We start from the raw sequence: 18282 nt of genomic DNA, 5'->3' as shown, positions 1-18282 counted from the left end.
AAAAATTAGTAGAAAGATAATTTTATTAAGGCATATAACAAGTAGTGTAACTACTTTGACTGCTATAATAAAATCACCCAGATTTTGTGACAGAAGCTGAGAATGTAAATAAGCACTCGAGAGAATTTAACTTGTTAATGATGCTATTAAAAGATGAAATGAAGCTTGTACACTGTATAATTGCACAGAGTATTTGTGTAAGTTCATATGAAAATGGAACAAAACTAAACAGCCAAAAAGAGAGTAATCTTTGCTGGAGGTTATTTTTGCCATAATTTTTAGAATGTGCTTAGAGAAAAAAATAGCAAGTAAATCAATGAAATATGTTGGCTTTATGTTATTCTTGATGAAATACTATGTGAGGGTATTTGTCTAGGCTTGATTCTAAGAATAATATAAGAATGATGCCAAGCACAGTGGCTCATGCATAAAATCACAGCAATCTAGGAGGCCAAGGCAGTGGATCACCTGAGGTCAAGAGTTCCAGATTAGCCTGGCCAACATAGTGAAACCCTGTCTCTACTAAAAACACAAAAATTAACTGGGTGAGGTGGTGGGCACCTGTAATCCCAGCTACCTGGGAAGTTGAGGCAGGATAATTGATTGAACCAGGGAGGCAGAGGTTGCAGTGAGCCGAGACTGCACCCTTGCATTACAGCCTGGGTAACAAGAGAGAAATTCCGTCTCGAAAAAAAAAAAAAAAAAACTCATAAATCCAGGAGGAAGACTAAGAGTGTTCTCCCAGCATCCTTAACTCCAGTACTTTGAAAAGACGACCCTAATCACATTTATTAAATAACATTCTCTCTTCTAGCTGACATCATCATCATTATTATCATCATCTACATTTACATCTGTCTTATTAAATGATTTATTTCTGAAATGTTTACATACATAATTTGGGTAACGTCTGTGTAATTTCTGAGAGATATTCTGGGAAAGTTATATTAGTAAACAGCAAAGTTCTTGTCAAGCTGAATACATTTAGATTTAGAAAGTTAAGTGTAGTGTAGTTTAAAGTACACAGCCTAACAAACAATTATAGATGGTATTAAACTAATCCAAAGAACACTATAAAAAGATTTTGATTTTAGTATAAATAGAATTGCTTAATAACAAAAATAAATAAACCATTTCATGATCAAGCTCTTATTTATAAAGAAAGGATTTTAGGGCTAAATAAATCAAAGAGAAGTAATCCCTCCCCAAAATCTTCTCTATTTCATTTAGGTAATGATGGAGTTCAAAGGCACAAAGCTGCATTTCTACAACACAAGCAAAGTGAAAATTAATTCGTGGAATACAACAATGTAGCTGTGGTTGATGAACTATATTTTATCTATTGCAAATATTTATCATTATTTGATATACATATGGGCAGCTTATTTTTTGAGCTACTATGAATAATGCTTCAATGAGCTTTCTTTCACATCATTTGCTACAGTACTTTTGCATACATATACCTCGGTGTAGAATTACAGGGTCCTTGATTATGATGTTCAAATTCTCCTCACAGACATAAAAAAGCCCAATACATAGTTTGACTAAATTTATTCCTGTCACCTTTATCTCCAGTCTCTTTATTGCTATTTGCATATATCTTATCAATTATAAATTTAATCCAATAAGACAATATTGTTTTACACAGTCAGCATTTATTTAGAATTACACACTTATTTTTCATTGTCATTAATTTTTATTTCTCCTTGCATGTTCAACCTTGTATTTTCAGTCATTTTTATTTTATCTGAAAAATATCATTTTCAGTTTCTGTTTATGAAGGTCTATTACTCTTTGGAAATGCACTGAAGACATGATTCCATTGAATTCCTACTGCCATATTTTCTGTTAAAATCAGGTGGTATTTAGAATGCAGTTCTTTTCAACATACTCTATCTTCTACCTCTAGCTACTTTTCATATTTGCTATTGGTCTTTGGTGTCCTGCATTATTTTATGTTAATTTGGTTTAAGTTATCATGCTTGAAGTTTGAGATTACTAAAAATATACGGAGGGATACATTTTATCACTTTTGGAAAAATCCTTGTAACATTTCTCTTGCTCTAGTTTCTCTCTTCTAATCTTACAGAACTCCAGAAGTATGTTAGGTGTTCTTACTGTAGCATCAATGTGTTACCCTCTAGCTTTGTATATTTCCATCTGTTTCACACTATGCTTCATTCTGTGAGCTATATTCCATTTCACTAATTCTCTATTCTACTGCACCTAACTGGCTAACTCTGTCTGTTGGATTCTTAATACTGATAATTCATTTTTTCAGTCTTATCGTTTTAGTGTTCAGAATAATCTTTTATTCTCTTTCCATAAATCATTTTCTACAGGGAAACTGAACAAACTACTCTTAACGCCATGATCTTTTTTTTTTTTTAGACGGAGTCTCGTTCTGTCACCCAGGATGGAGTGCAATGGCGCAGTCTCTGCTCACTGTCAGCTCCGCCTCTTGGGTTCATGCCATTCTCCTGCCTCAGCCTCCCGAGTAGCTGAGACTACAGGTGCCCGCCACCATGCCCTGGTAATTTTTTTGTATTTTTCGTAGAGACGGGGTTTCATTGTGTTAGCCAGGATGATCTCGATCTCTTGACCTCGTGATCCATCCACGTTGGCCTCCCAAAGTGCTGGGATTACAGGCATGAGTCACCGTGCCTGGTCAACATCATGTTCTTTTTAAAAATGTTTTTGATTTTTTGACTTTTTGTTTTTTGTTTTAGTATGTTAGAAATGTAATCATAAAATGGAAAAATCTAGAGAAGTGAAAAGAAATGAATCACATATACATGCAACTATGGGATTAAATTTCAGATACACAATGTTGATCCAGGAAGCCATGAATAAGTACATATAGGATTGCACCAATACACAGTTCAAAGCAGGCCAAATCAAGCTATTGAGTTTAGGGTCACATACCTAGTTGGTAAAGTATAAAGAAAACTAAAAAAAGATAATCATAAATTATGGGTGTTGCCTATCACAAGAGGTGTGAAGAAAGGTGTAGGCAATTGGAAATTGGCATTGAGGTAAACATAGGCTCTTAGCAATACTCCATGTCTTGCCTCACATGATGGTTACATGAGTGTTTATGACACATTGCTACGTTATTCATTTTTGTTTTGGCCTATTTCTAAGTGTGCTGTGTAGTTATAATATAAAAATTATTAATTAGAAGAAATGTTTTTTCTTCTAATAGGTATTAATAGAGGTAATAACTACAAACTGATTAGATCCACCTGGGGATGGACATGAACCGAAGCTCTAGGTAGCATCTGACCTTCAAGCATTCCCACTGCAGGCTGGATGTGATGGCTCATGCCTATAGTCCTAGTACTTTGGGAGGCCAAGGTAGGAGGCCAATTGGGAGGATTCCTTGAGAGCAGGAGTTCTCTTTAAAACATAGGGAAACTCCATCTCTACAAAAATTAAAAAATTAGCTGATGTGGTGTTGTATGCCTATAGTTCCAAATACTTGGGAAGCTGAGGCAGAAGGATTGCTTCAGCCCAGGCATTCAAGGCTGCAGTGGGCTATGATCCTGTCACTATAATCCAGCTTGGGTAAAAGGAGCCTCTGTCTATGAAGAAATAAAAAGAAGAAGTGAAAGTTCTTACTTGTGTCTTAAATATCAAGTAAAACAGGTTTGAATCAATAATTAACAATCTTTGATTCCTGCCTATAGCAAACAGGTATAATTGAAAGTAGTTACACAAATAGTATACTAACTCCTAAGAAAACTAGCCAAAGACAGTTTTATTATCATCTACTTTTTTTATTGTTTATTTGAGATGGAGTCTAGCTCTGTCTCTCAGGCTGGAGTGCAATGGTCTCGACTAACTACAACTTCCACCCCCTGGGTTCACATGATTCTCTTGCTGCAGCCACCTGAGTAGCTGGGATTATAGGTGTACACCACCACACCTGGCTAATTTTTGCATTTTTAGTGGATACAGGGTTTCACCATGTTGGCCATGCTGGTCTTGAACTCCTAACCTCAGGTGATCCACCTGCCTCAGTCTCCCAAATTGCTGGGATAACAGGTGTGAGTCACTGCAGCTGGCCGATCATCTGTTTTTTGTAGGTGATTATACTGAGATAGGGAGTAGTTGGAAAATGGAGTCTCACATCATAGCTATACCAAGCTGGGAATCTGGTTGCCTGTCCTGGCAGTCTGACTCCAAGATCCCCTCTTAGAAACCATTATACTATAAAAACTGTAAAGAAATAAATTCCAACATTGGAGACTGATTTTAACATCTATTCATCTAAGCCATTAAGTAAATAAAAATGAATTAAATAGAGGAAAATAAAACTGAATATTCTTACACAAAGAAGTGTAGATTCTTCAGTGGAAAACATGTTTTTTATGTGTCCAAGAAATAGTACCACATTTTCTTTATCCAATCTATTATCGATGAACATTTGGGTTGGTTGTAAGTCTTTGCTATTGTGAATAGTGCTGCAATAAACATACGTGTGCATGTGTCTTTGTAGTAGCATGATTTATAATCCTTTGCATGTGTAGCCAGTATTGGAATCACTGGATAAATGGAATTTCTGGTTCTAGATCCTTGAGGAATCACCACACTGTCTTCCACAATGGTTGAACTAATTTACACTCCCACCAACAGTGTAAAAGAGTTCCTATGTCTCCACATCCTCTACAGCATCTGTTGTTTCCTGACTTTTTAATGATTGCCATTCTAACTGGCATGAGATGGTATCTCATCATGGTTTTCATTTGCATTTCTCTGATTACCAGTGATGATAGCATTTTTTCATGTGTCTGTTGGCTGCATAAATGTCTTCTTTTGAGAAGTATCTGTTCATATCCTTGCCCACTTTTTGATGGGGTTGTCTGTTTTTTTCTTGTATATTTGTTTAAGTTATTTGAGATTCTGGATATTAGCCCTTTGTCAGATGTGTAGATTACAAAAATTTTCTCCCATTCTGTAGGTTGCCTGTTCACTCTGATGGTAGTTTCTTATGCCGTGCAGAAGTTCTTTAGTTTAATTAGACCCAATTCATCAATTTTGGCTTTTGCTGCCATTGCTTTTGGTGTTTTAGTCATGAAGGCCTTGCCTATGCCTATGTCTTGAACTTTCATATCACTGAGTTTTTATAGCTACGGGTGAGCAGTCTCTCAAATTTCCATAAGTGATAAAATGTATAAATCAATTATGGCATATGTGCACAATAGAATACTATACAGCAATCAAAATGAACCAACTAGAAAGACATGTTTACAAAGAATATAAATAAATAGGAAAATGAACATATTTGAACAACATGGATACGAGAGGAATTATGAAAATTGAAAAAAGATTCAGTATAATTCCATTTATATAAAGTTTACAAAAATATATTTTTAATAAATAGCAATTTATTACATTGGTGGCAAAATTCTAAAGTGAGACATAAGAGTGATTATCATAGCAATTGGGATAGTAGGGACAGAGGAAACAAAAGGGAAATGACATCAATAGGAAGGCATATATGAGGAGTGTCTGGATTGCTGGCAAATTCCACTTTAGGACTAAGATGTGGTAACATGACTCTTAATGCTATAATTTTTTTATTTACTATACATTTAGGTATTATTACTTTATAAATATGTTTCACAATCATGAAAATACTTATAAAGCAAAAACAATAATGAATATAAAATAGGCTGAAAAAACATATTCTCATACATATCATCATAATTGGAGTTTTGCTGAAGAAAGAATAGAACATTATGATAGTAAGAAATACAAGATAAAATTTTAAACTTTTCTTTCATTTAAAAAGGAAATGGATAAGCAGGAAGTCAACCTCCACATTCTTAATGTTATTCTTACTATGAAACATCAGATTTTGAGCATCTGTATTATACTAGACACCATTTTTTCTTATTTCTAATTTAATTATTTATGATAACAACATTTCAAAGTGGCAGAAATTAGTGAATTTCCAATAAATTATAGTAATATAGATATTAAATATACAGGACAATTTTTCTAAATTTATCTCTAAATGAAATAATTATGCACATATTTTTACCAAAGATTATACCACACATGTGTACATATGTGTGAGGAAAAACATTTTGATACTACAAATTTTTTGAATATTAGAGAAGAATTAGTAGAAAGATAATTTTGTTAAGGCATAAAGCATATTCAGTGTAAGTACTTTGACTGCTATAATAAAATCACCCAGATTTTGTGACATTAGCTGAGAATGAAAGTAAGCAGTAGAGAGAATTTCACTTGTTAATAATGCTATTAAAAGATGAAATGAAGCTTTTACACTCTATCTTTGCACAGAGTATTTATGTAAGTTCATATGAAAGTGGAACAAAATTAAACAGCCAAAAAGAGAGTATGTTTGCTAGAGGTCACTTTTGGCACAATTTTTAGAATGTGGTAAAAGAAAAAAGTATCTCATAAATCATTAGAAATATGTTGGTTTTATGTTACTCTTGATGAAATACTACGTGAGGGTATCTGTCTAGGCCTGATTCTGAGAATAATATAAGAATCATGCTGGGTGCAGTGGCTCATGCCTGTAATCCCAGCACTTTGGAAGTTGAGGCTGGTGGATCACCTGAGGTCAGGAGTTCCAGACCAGCCTGGCCAACATAGTGAAACCTACCGTCTACTAAAAATACAAAAATTAGCCGGGCATGGTGGTCGACACCTGTAATCCCAGCTACTTGGGAGGGTGAGGTAGGTGGATCATGAGATCAGGAGATTGAGATCATCCTGGCTAACGTGGTGAAACCCTGTCTCTACTAAAAATACAAAAAATTAGCCAGGCATGGTGGCAGGAGCCTGTAGTCCCAGCTACTTGGGAGGCTGAGGCAGGAGAATGGCATGAACCCAGGAGGCAGAGTTTGCAGTGAGCCGAGATTGTGCCACTGCACTCCAGCCTGGGCGATAGAGCAAGACTCCATCCAAAAAAAAAAAAGAAAGAAAGAAAGAAAAGAAAAGAAAATATAATTTTGGCCTTTTATTTCTCTTATCTTAGTTGTAGCAGAAGGATATCATGCTTTTCTGAGACTTCTGTCTTCTACTCAAAAACGGAATTTCTCAGTCAGGTGCTGTTGTTCATGCCTGTATCCAAGCACATTGGGAGATCAAGATGAAGAGACCATATGAGAACAGGAGTTGAAGGTCAGACTGGGCAACATAGGGAGACTCTGTCTCTACAAAAAAATTTAAAAAATTATCTAGATGTTGTGGTGCATGCCTGTAGACCCAGCTACTCCAGAAGCTAAGGTGTGAGGACCACTTGAGCCCAAAAGTTTGAGGCTGCAGTGAGCTGTGATCAAGCCACTGCACTCCAGCCAGGGTGTCAGAGCAAGACCCTGTCTTCCTTGCCCTCACCCATAAAAGAGGAAGTTCTCACTGGTATCTTTTATGTATCAAGTAACACATGATCGTATGAAAAATTAATAATTCTTGGTTCCTGCTAGTACTAGACAGGTCAAATTGAAAGCAATTATACAAATAGTATACTAACTCCTAATAAAGACTACCAAAAGAGAATATTATTATCATCTGAGTTTTACAGATAATTATACTGAGGCAGAGAGTAGTTGTGAAATGAAGTCTGACCATAACTATATGAAGCAGAAAATCTGGTTTCCTGTCTTGGCAGTCTGACTCCAAAATCCTTCCTTAGAACAATTACACTAAAAAATGGAAGAGAAATAAAATCCAATATTGGAGACCGAGTTTAACATCTATTCTTCTTAAACCATTAAGTAATCAAAAATAAATTAGAGAAAAATAAAACCAAATATTCATGTGCAAAGAAATCCAGACTGTTCAATGGAAAACGTGTGTTTTTAAAGTACCCCACAATATTTATACAATTGTTGAGAATTTTAACTAAAAAATTAACATTTAAAAATTAACTAAAGAGAAAAACTTAGTCAAAGGCCTCAGCATGAGAGATAAGTTTGATAGATATTGAAAATGAGTTGAAAAGCCCAAATGGGAAAATTGGGCTATTTCTATCTGGATGATCTCTCTGAAATTAATTTTCCATTTTAGAAATTATAAGATAACAATTCCTTCTATCCACGAGGGGGTATATGTGTATGTGTGTGAGTGTGTTTGCATTAATGAGCTTGTTAACAATAAGTTATACAAAAGTATTAGTAGCAACCAAGTTTTAAGAATTATTGTCCTTTCTGAGGTTCCCAAGAAAACCTTGAATCCTTTTGGTAGGAAAAGTTGGGATTCACTCTACATGTTACTGGTGTTGAAAAATTAAGTCTACTTTGGTGATGATCCTAGTTATGCCCAAGCTCCCTTTACCGGGTTACGCAACCCATGTTTCACCTATGTACTGGGTTGTAAAATTTCTCTAGCAACTGAAGTTGCTTAACACAAATTATGGAGAGGTTAAACAAGGAAAAAATTGCAGAACAATTAAAAAACTCTTCCTTGGCATGCTAGTAGATGAGAATTCACCTTTCACTTTAACACCAATATGGAAAACTTTATCTTACAGCAAGGACATTGTGTTTGAATAGGAGTTAATTTGAGCTGTTATGGAAATTATCGTGTTTTCCATAAAGGCAGCATTGATTTCATCCATTAACATATGCTTTCCTGTTTGACATTGGTCACATAATTTAAAAGGAACAAGAACGTTACTGCACATTCAGGAATCAGGTACACATAGAAGTTAAGGTCAGGACCTTAAAGAGAATCTTGACCAATGATATCTGTCCTGCCTTTAAAAAGATTCAGATATAATAAACTTACTACCAATCAGTTTTTAGCAATAATAATATATTTATATTTTACTATAGATGCCTACTTTAAACTTGTAAACTATTTTTATATTTCAACATTTTTTTTCTTTGAGTCCTTTTAAGAGTTGTTAAATAATCCTGAAATTTCCCTGACAGTATACTATTAACTAATTATATTTTTTCAAAGTCATTTGACATAATGATTGATTAAAGGAAGCATCTCCAGTATAATTACACTTGCTTATAACAAAAGAGTATTTGAAACTAGAAGAAAAAAGGTTAGACAAATTTATAATGAAATATAAATAAATATGTATAATATATAAGGCATTATTAATAAGTATATATGAAAACAGTCATAGAATGAAAAAATATTAATGTAATTTTTTGAAGTAAAAATACATTCTGAATAAGAATAGAAAAGGACTTGGAAACTATTGGTTAATAATATTTTATACAAATATGAAAGTGTAAATATTAGCCTGACATTACTTATTTTGGAAAGGATATGAAAAAATGGGAATTTTCATACACTACTCCTAGAATTATAAATCTGTGCCATCATTTTGACCGAGTATGGCATTATCTGAGTAAGATTAAGGATAACATCCTAAGACCTAGTATTTACACTCTTATCAGAATTAATATCCATACACATACATATCACTGAGTTTCAGTAGCTAAAGTTGAGAAGTCCTTGGCATGTCTATCATTCCTCCAAATGGATAAACAAATTGCATCATACTTATACAATGGAATACTATACAGTGATCAAAATTAACAAACAAGACTCACAATTTACAACAGAATAATACAACAAAGGAAATGAACAAATTTGAGCTACATAGATAATAATACAGATATGAGAGGAATTATCAAGATGGAAAAATACATTTAGTATAATCTAATTTACATAAAGTTTGAAAAACATTAATTTTAATAGTTGTAATTTATTACATTGGTGATAAAACTCCACAGTGAAACATATGAGTGATCATCATAACAATTGGAATAGTCAGGAGGGAGGAAATTATCAGCAAGAAGACATATATTAGGATTATCTAGATTGCTGGCAAATTCTATTTTCTGACAAAGGTGTGGTAACATCGTTGTTAACGTTATAATTTTTTCTCTTTCTGTTTATTGGGTAGTATTACTCTCCATATGTATGTTATGCTCCACAATAAAAAATGTTAAAAAAGCAGAAACATAAAATACATTTCTAAGTGTAAAATTAGGGTGATACAGCATATTCTCATAGATACCATTGTAATTAGAGTTTTGCTGAATAAAGGAGAATAGAGCATTATGGTACTAAGAAATCCAAGTTAAAATTTAAAACTTTTCGTTTTTTATTTTGAGACAGGGTCTCACTCTGTTGCCCAGGCTGGAGTGCACAAGCAAAATCTTGGCTCAATGCAACCTTCGCCACCTGGGCTCAAGTGATTCTCCCACCTCAGCCTCCAGAGTAGCAAGGACAACAGGTGTGCACTACCACACCCTGTAGGGAGACCCCTGAAACTATTGCTATGGAATAAAAGATGAAATGCTCCTGATTATTGTAAATACAAAATTTCATGCAGGATTGTGTAAAGGCAATGCCAGGTTGGACTGCCAGAAGGAGCTAACGGCATGTGATGTGCGTCCCCCTGCAGAGAGCCTACGAATGGGCGTACAGTCAGGGAGGTTTCACATCACCAAGATTCCTATCCCAGAAAAGCAGATGCTCATAGCTCTGGGAATGGAATGCAACCCTTGTGGAAAGCTTATAAACGGATGCATGGGGGGCGCCTGTCCATTTGAATAAGATACGGCTATAAACCCCTTCACCTTGCGCGGCTGTTCTAGTTCTCTTTAGGGTTAAGGCATTCTCCCTTCTGAGAATTTCTGGTCTAACCAGTTGTCTGACTTCACATCCTGTTTCTATGAATTGTTTCTCACCAGCTTTTGCTGCAACTGTTACTGCTGATTAATAGCTTGCTAATCATAGATTATGGAAAGACTGTATTCCTGTTTTAAGGCTCTGTTAGCAATTAAACTTCACGTCCTGTTTCTATGAATTGTAACCAACTTTTGCTGTAACTTATTGCTGTTTCTGTTTTAACGCTCGCGGTGGCTCAAGCCTGTAATCCCAGCACTTTGGGAGGCCGAGACGGGTGGATCACGAGGTCAGGAGATCGAGACCTTCCTGGCTAACACGGTGAAACCCCATCTCTACTAAGAAATACAAAAAAAAAAAAAAAAAAAAAAAAACTAGCCGGGCGAGGTGGCGGGCGCCTGTAGTCCCAGCTACTCGGGAGGCTGAGGCAGGAGAATGGCGTGAACCCGGGAGGCGGAGCTTGCAGTGAGCTGAGATCCGGCCACTGCACTCCAGCCTGGGCTACAGAGTGAGACTCCGTCTCAAAAAAAAAAAAAAAAAAAAAAAAAAAAAAAAGAAATTACTGATGCACACACTATGTTGTAAATTCTTATCACTGTATACGGTACTTCTGCATACAGATGTTATGTTAAAGAATTACTTCATCCTCATGTGAACTTCTCACCTCATAATCAAATGACACTGAATCCCTCACTAACCTACCCCCGCCCTCACTAAACTTAATAATAAATGCTAGCATATCCAGAGCATTGTTGGCACTGCGGGACCAGAAGGCGGTGACCCCTCTGGACCCATCTTTCACTATCTTGTGTGTGTCTATTATTTCTCTACTTGACGATCCACCTGGGAACAGAGAGAGAGCCCCAATGCATTGCGGGCTGCTGGCCAGATCCCTCAATAACACCCTGCTAATTTTTTCTATTTTTTGCAGAGACAGGGTTTTGCCATGTTGCCCAGGCTGGGCTTGAAATCTTGTGCTCAGGCAATCCTCCTGCCTCAGCCTCCCAAACTGCTGGGATTACAGATGTGAGCCACCACACCTGGCCCAAAACTTTTCTTAAGTTAATTTAAAAAAAAGGAGACATAAGCAAGAACTGTAAATCCACCTTCTTAATGCTAATATGAATTTAAACGTCAAAATTTGAATATTTGTTATTGATAGACACTTTTTTCTTATTTACAATTAAATTACTTATGATACACATTTGAAAGTGTCAGAAATTCATGAATTTCCAATTAATTATCGTAAGATGGATATTAAATATATTAAATTAAATATATCCAAAATGTGTCTCGAAATGAAATATGTATATTCATATTGTTAGCATTCTAATTTCACAATACTATTCATGTGTACACCTGCGTGTTGGGTAAAATATCTTGTTACTATAAATTTTTTGGCTCTACGTTGAGAAAAAAATCATAGAAAGGCAAATTTGTTAGGGAATCAAACATATTAGCATGATCTTTGAGTATGTTTGTGCATGTATAATGCTACTTTGACTGCTATAGTAAAATAATCCAGATTTAGTCACCATAGCTAAGAATCCGAAAAAGCATTTGGAAGAATTTGGGTTGCTAATGATGCTATTAAAATATTTTAATACCATGCATGTGTACACGTGTGAAAAAATATTTTGATACTACACATTTTTTGAATATTAGAGAAAAATTCATAGAAAGATAATTTTGTTAAGGCTTATAACGTATGTAGTGTAACTACTTTGACTGCTTTAATAAAATCACCCAGATTTTGTGACTGTAACTGACAATGTAAATAAGGAGTTTTGAGTATTTAACTTGTTAGTGATGCTATTAAAAGGTGAAATGAAGCTTATACACTCTATAATTGCACAGAGTATTTGTGTCAGTTCATATGAAAGTAGAACAAAATTAAACAGCCAAAAAGAGATTATTCTTTACTAGAGGTCACTTTTGGCATAATTTTTAGAATGTGGTAAAAGAAAAGAAATAGCAAGTAAATCATTGGAAATATGTTGTTTCTATGTTATTCCTGATGAAATGCTATGTGAGGGTATTTGTCTAGGCCTGATTCTGGGAATAATATATGAATCATGCCAGGCAAAGTGGCTCATGCCTGTAATCCCAGCACTCTAGGAGGCCAAGGCTGGTGGATCACCTGAGGTCAGGAGTTCCAGACCAACCTTGCCAACATAGTGAAATTCCATCTCTACAAAAAATAAAAAAAAAAAAAACTGCTGGGTGTGGTGGCAGCCACCTGTAATCCCAGCTACTAGGAGGCTGAGGCAGGAGAATTGTTTGAACCAGGGAGGCAGAGGTTGCAGTGGGCCGAGATTGTGCCATTGCACTCCAACCTGGGTGACAAGAGAGAAATTCTGTCTTAAAAAAAAAAAATGTGAATCTATGAGGAAGAATAATAGTGTTCTCCCACCACCATTAACTGTAGTGCTTTGAAAAGAAGACCAAAATCACATTTATTACATAACATTCTACCTTTTAGCTGACATCATCATCATTATTATCATCATCTACATTTACATCTATCTTATTAAATGATTTATTTCTGAAATATTTACACACATAATTTGGGTAAAGTCTATGTAATTTCTAAGAGACATCATTGTAAGAAAGTTATATCAGTAAACAATAAAGTCCAAGTCAGGCCGAATACATTTAGATTTAGAAAGTTAAGTGTAGTGTAGTTTAAAATACATTGCTTAAGGAAACAGTTACAGATTATATTAAACTAATCCAAGTAACATTACAAAAAGATTATTATTTTAGTATAAATAAAATTGCTTAATATGAAAAATAAATAAACCATTTCACAATCAAGCTCTTATTTATAAAGAGAGGATTTTAGGGCTAAATAAATCAAAGAGAAGTAATCCCTCCCCCACATCTTCTCTATTTCATTAGGTAATGATGGAGTTCAAAGGCAGAGAGCCCCATTTCTACAACATAAGCAAAGTGAAAATTAATTCACTGACTACAACAATGTAGCTGTGGTTGGTGAAATATATTTTATCTATTGCAATTATATTTTGAGATTGAGTGCTGCTCATTGAGTTTGCCTGTGAGCAGAATTTGTGGTGAGGACCCAGCAACAGACAAGCTAGTATCCAAAAAAAGCTACTCACATCAACTTAATTTCCAATTTCTTTCAAATTGAAGGTAAATTCCAGAACAACATTTCTATTCTATTCTCTGACCAAAGTGTTGGGAAACAAAGACAATTGTTACCATTTTCATTTCTAACATACTAAAACAAAACACAAAAAACCCCAAAAGTCAAAAGCACTTTTAAAAAGAACATGCTGTTAACAGTAGTTTGTTCAGTTTCCCCATAGAAAATGATTTATGGAAGGTGAATAAAAGATTATTCCGAACACTAAAAGAATAAGACTGAAAAAAATGAATTATCAATATTGAGAATCCAATAGACAGAGTTAACCAGTTAGATGCAGTAGAAGAGATAATAAGTGAATTGGAAGATAGCTACAAAGAATGAAGCACAGAGAGTGAAATGGCAATATACAAAGCTAGAGGGTAACACATTGATGCTACAGTCAGAACACCTAACATACTTCTGGAGTTCTGTAAGATAACAGGAGAGAAAATAGAGCAAGAGAAATGTTGCAAGGATTTTTCTAAAAGTGATAAAATGTATGCCTCCATTTATTTTTTGTAATCTCAAATGTCAGGCTTGATAACTAAAATCAAGGTAACATAAAATAATACAGGACAGCAAAGACCAATAGAAAATCTGAAAAGTAGCTAGAGGTAGAAGATAATGTTGAAAAGAACTGCATTCTAAATACAACCTGATTTTAACAGAAAATATGGAAGCAGGAATTCAATGGAATCATGGGAATCGTGTCTTCAGTGTATTTCCAAAGAATAGTAGACCTTCAAAAACAGAATTTGAAAGTAATATTTGTCAGATAAAATAAAATTACTGAAAATACAAAGTTAAACAGGCAAGGAGCAATAAAAATTAATGACAATGAAAAATGTGTAATTCTAAATAAATATTGACTGTGTAAAACAATACTGTCTTCTTGGATTGAATGTATAATTGATAAGATATATGCAAATAGGAATAAGGAGACTGGAGATAAAAGTGACAGGAATAAATTTAGTCAAACTATGTTTTGGGCTTTTTTATGCCTGTAAGGAGAATGTGAACATCATAATCAAGGACCCTGTAATTGCACACCCAGGTATATTATATGCAAAAGAATTGTAGCAAATGATATGTGAAAGAATGCTCACTGTAGCATTATTCATAATAGCTCAGAAATAAGCTGCCCAAATATATATCAAATAAGGATGGATAAATAATTACAGTAAAATCATAAAATGAAAAATTATACAGAAGCAAAAAGAAATGGATCACATGTACATGCAACTATGGAGTTAAATTTCAGATACATAATATTGATTCCAGGAAGCCATGAATAAGAACATATAGGATAGCACCTACACACAGTTCAAAGCAGGACAAACCGAGCTATTGAGTTTAGGGTCATATTCCTTGTTAGTAAAGTATAAAGAAAATTTTAAAAAGATCATCATAAATTATGGATGTTGCTTATCACAGGAGATGTGAAGAAAGGTGTAGGGACTTGGAAAGTGGCATTGAGGTAAACTTAGGCTCTTAGCAATGTTCCATGTTTAGCCCTACATGATGGTTACATGAGTGTTTATGACACATTGCTATGTTTTCCTTTTGGCTAATTTCTAAGTGTGCAGTCTAGTTATAATATAAAAATTAATTAGAAGAAATGTTCCATGAAAATTATAATTACTCTGCTCATTATACACTGAAGGAAAAAATTCACTATTTGTATACATTTATGTATAACGCTAAGAAATTTTAAGTAGAAACTTTCTGATTTTAGTTACAACTTTCTGAAAGTTGACATGATGTTACCTGCCAACCGCAGATTTTTCAATAGGCTTTTCTTTTAGGCTTAATTATCCACTTCATGTGACAAAACTTTGACATTCTCAGTCTGTTTTTCCCTTGAATCCCGAATTCCTGACACAACAAGTGTGGACATGTTTCCCACACTCTTGGTTTAGCAGAATGCCTATATCAGTTACGTTTTTCTGCAAGAGAAAATCCTCCAAAACTGCTTTAGATGTTTGTACCTCACATGTCTTCGGATTTCATTTTTCTAAGCTAGGTTTGGTGGATGGCTCTCGTTACTGGAGATGGGTCATGTACTGCATCATGAAGCTAGTTCAGCTGATTTAGGCTAGAAAAGGCAGTGGCATTCTGACTCCATTAGTTTCTCATTCTTCTTCTGGGAACAGTGTACTAGCCAAATGATGTCCTAATGGTAAATGGAAAAGAGTGAGAAACTCCAGTATGGAAGCCGTCTTAAATCTCTGTGTAAAGTCTACTAATTTCCTGATGACTAAAGCAAATTACAGGAGGGAATGCGGAGTCCAAGGTCAAGGTAGTCACCCTGCCTGTGGTGGGAGGGTAGTGCAAGGTTATATGACAAAGTGTAGGGTACTTTGAAATATTTACAAAATTACTGAACATTTTAATTAAATAATTAATATTTAAACAAAACAGAGTTGAGTGTAATTATACCAAAGACCTAAGCATGAGAAATATGCTTGATAAATATTATTCATTGTCTGACAGCCATGAGTGGGAAAATAGGACTAATTCCACCTGGATGACCTCCTAGAAACTCGTTTTCCATTTGGAGAATTATAAGAAAATAATTCTTTCCATCCCCTAAGGGTGTGAGTGTATGTGCGTCTATATGTTTATGAGTTTATTAATAATGGTGTCATATAAATTTATTGGTTATCAGAAACCAGATTTTAAGTTGTATTGGCCTCCCAGGGCTTTCCAAGATAACCTTAGATGATTTTGATAAAAGGTTTAGAATCTGGTATTTAAGTCTGGCATAAAAATAAATCCATATTGGTATGATCCTAGTTATGACCAAGCTCCTTTAATGATTTAGACATTTACTGTATGATATATGTATGTGGTTTTAAAATTTCCCTATGAAACAACTGAAGATGCTGCATACAAATTATGGAGAGGTTAAACAAGGCAAAAAATTGCAAAACAATGAAAAAGAATATGCCTTTATTTGCATACTGACACATGAAAATTCACTTTCCACTTCAACATCAGTATAAAAAATTCAGCATGTAGCAGGGACACATAGTATATTAAGAGGAGTGAATTTGAGCTGTTTTGAGAATAACAATATTTTCTATTTCTATAAAGACAGCTTTGAACTTATCCATTAGTATATGCTGGTGCTTTCCTGTTGACATTAGTCACAGAATTTAAAGGCCCAATGTTATTGCACAGTTAGTAATCAAGTATTTATTGAAGTTAAAGTCTGGATATTAAAGGAATCAGAACCAGTGTTATTAAGCCTGAAATTTTTTTGGTCTAACATCTAACATGATGTATTTTCTGTTCATCATTTTGTCAATTCTGTTAGTGTTTGCATTTGTTCTTGGAAATTTTGCCAATGGCTTCATAGCTCTAGTAAATGTCATTGACTGGGTTAAGACACGAAAGATTTCCTTAGTTGACCAAATTCTCACTGCTCTCGTGATCTACAGAATTGGTTTACTCTGGGCCATATTATTATATTGGTATGCAACTATGTTTAATTCGGCTTTATGTAGTTCAGAAGTAAGAATTTTTGCTTCTAATATCTCGGCAATAATCAACCATTTCAGCATCTGGCTTGCTGCTAGCCTCAGCATATTTTATTTGCTCAAGATTGCCAATTTCTCCAACCTTATTTTTCTCCACCTACAGAAGAGAATTAAGAGTGTTGTTCGGGTGATGCTGTTGGGGCCCTTGGTATTTTTGATTTGTAATCTTGCTGTGGTAACCACGGATGAGGGTGTGTGGACAAAAGAATATGAAGGAAATGTGACTTGGAAGATCAAATTGAAGAATGCAATACACCTTTCAAACTTGACTATAAGCACGCTAGCAAACCTCATACCCTTCACTCTGACCCTAATATGTTTTCTGCTGTTAATCTATTCTCTGTGTAAACATCTCAAGAAGATACAGCTCCATGGCAAAGGATCTCAAGATCTCAGCACCAAGGTCCACATAAAATCTCTGCAAACTGTGATCTCCTTCCTCATGTTGTTTGCCATTTACTCTCTGTGTCTAATCAGTTTAACCTGGAGTCCTTGGAAACAGCAGAACAAACTTGTGTTTCTGCTTTGCCAAACTCTTGCAATCATGTATCCTTCATTCCACTCCTTCATCCTGATTATGGGAAATAGGAAACTAAAACAGACTTTTCTTTCAGTTTTGTGGCAGGTGACATGCTGAGTGAAAGGACAGAAACCCTCAACTCCATAGATTCACAAGGGGAGCATCATGTGTCTTCTAGCAGTAAACAAACTGACGGTGTGTGGAACATTTTATATTTCTATTGATTGTTCCATAGTGTATGTATTTGAGTAATTTCAAAAAAAATACCTAAAAAAGTCTTACATATATATATATGGGTGTATATGTGTGCATGTAGAAATAACAACATTGACCATAAATTATGAAGCTGAGTATATTTCACATATATATTGTATGTATATTTTATTATAGCTCATTGTATAATTTTCCTTTGAAGAAATTATTATCTCTAT

At 34.7% G+C, this 18282-nt stretch overlaps 2 protein-coding genes across 2 annotated transcripts in view; both read left to right on the top strand.

The window, feature by feature from the left end:
• Positions 1 to 17968, top strand: part of LOC126930774 (taste receptor type 2 member 64-like) — a 38404-nt gene extending 20436 nt beyond the window's left edge. Inside the window, exon 2 of the mRNA XM_050748277.1 lies at positions 8677 to 17968. Within this exon, the coding sequence (XP_050604234.1) occupies positions 17069 to 17968 (900 nt within the window). The 5' untranslated portion in view covers positions 8677 to 17068. The remainder of the gene's footprint in view (positions 1 to 8676) is intronic.
• MAGOHB (mago homolog B, exon junction complex subunit) overlaps positions 1 to 18282 on the top strand; it is a 1022454-nt gene that overhangs the window by 360800 nt on the left and 643372 nt on the right. The window lies entirely within an intron of this gene.

Source organism: Macaca thibetana, chromosome 11 (genome assembly GCF_024542745.1).
Source record: "Macaca thibetana thibetana isolate TM-01 chromosome 11, ASM2454274v1, whole genome shotgun sequence".
Lineage (NCBI taxonomy): Eukaryota > Metazoa > Chordata > Mammalia > Primates > Cercopithecidae > Macaca > Macaca thibetana.
The sequence above is the reverse complement of the archived record's forward strand: the minus strand, read 5'-3'. Positions and strand labels throughout refer to the sequence as shown.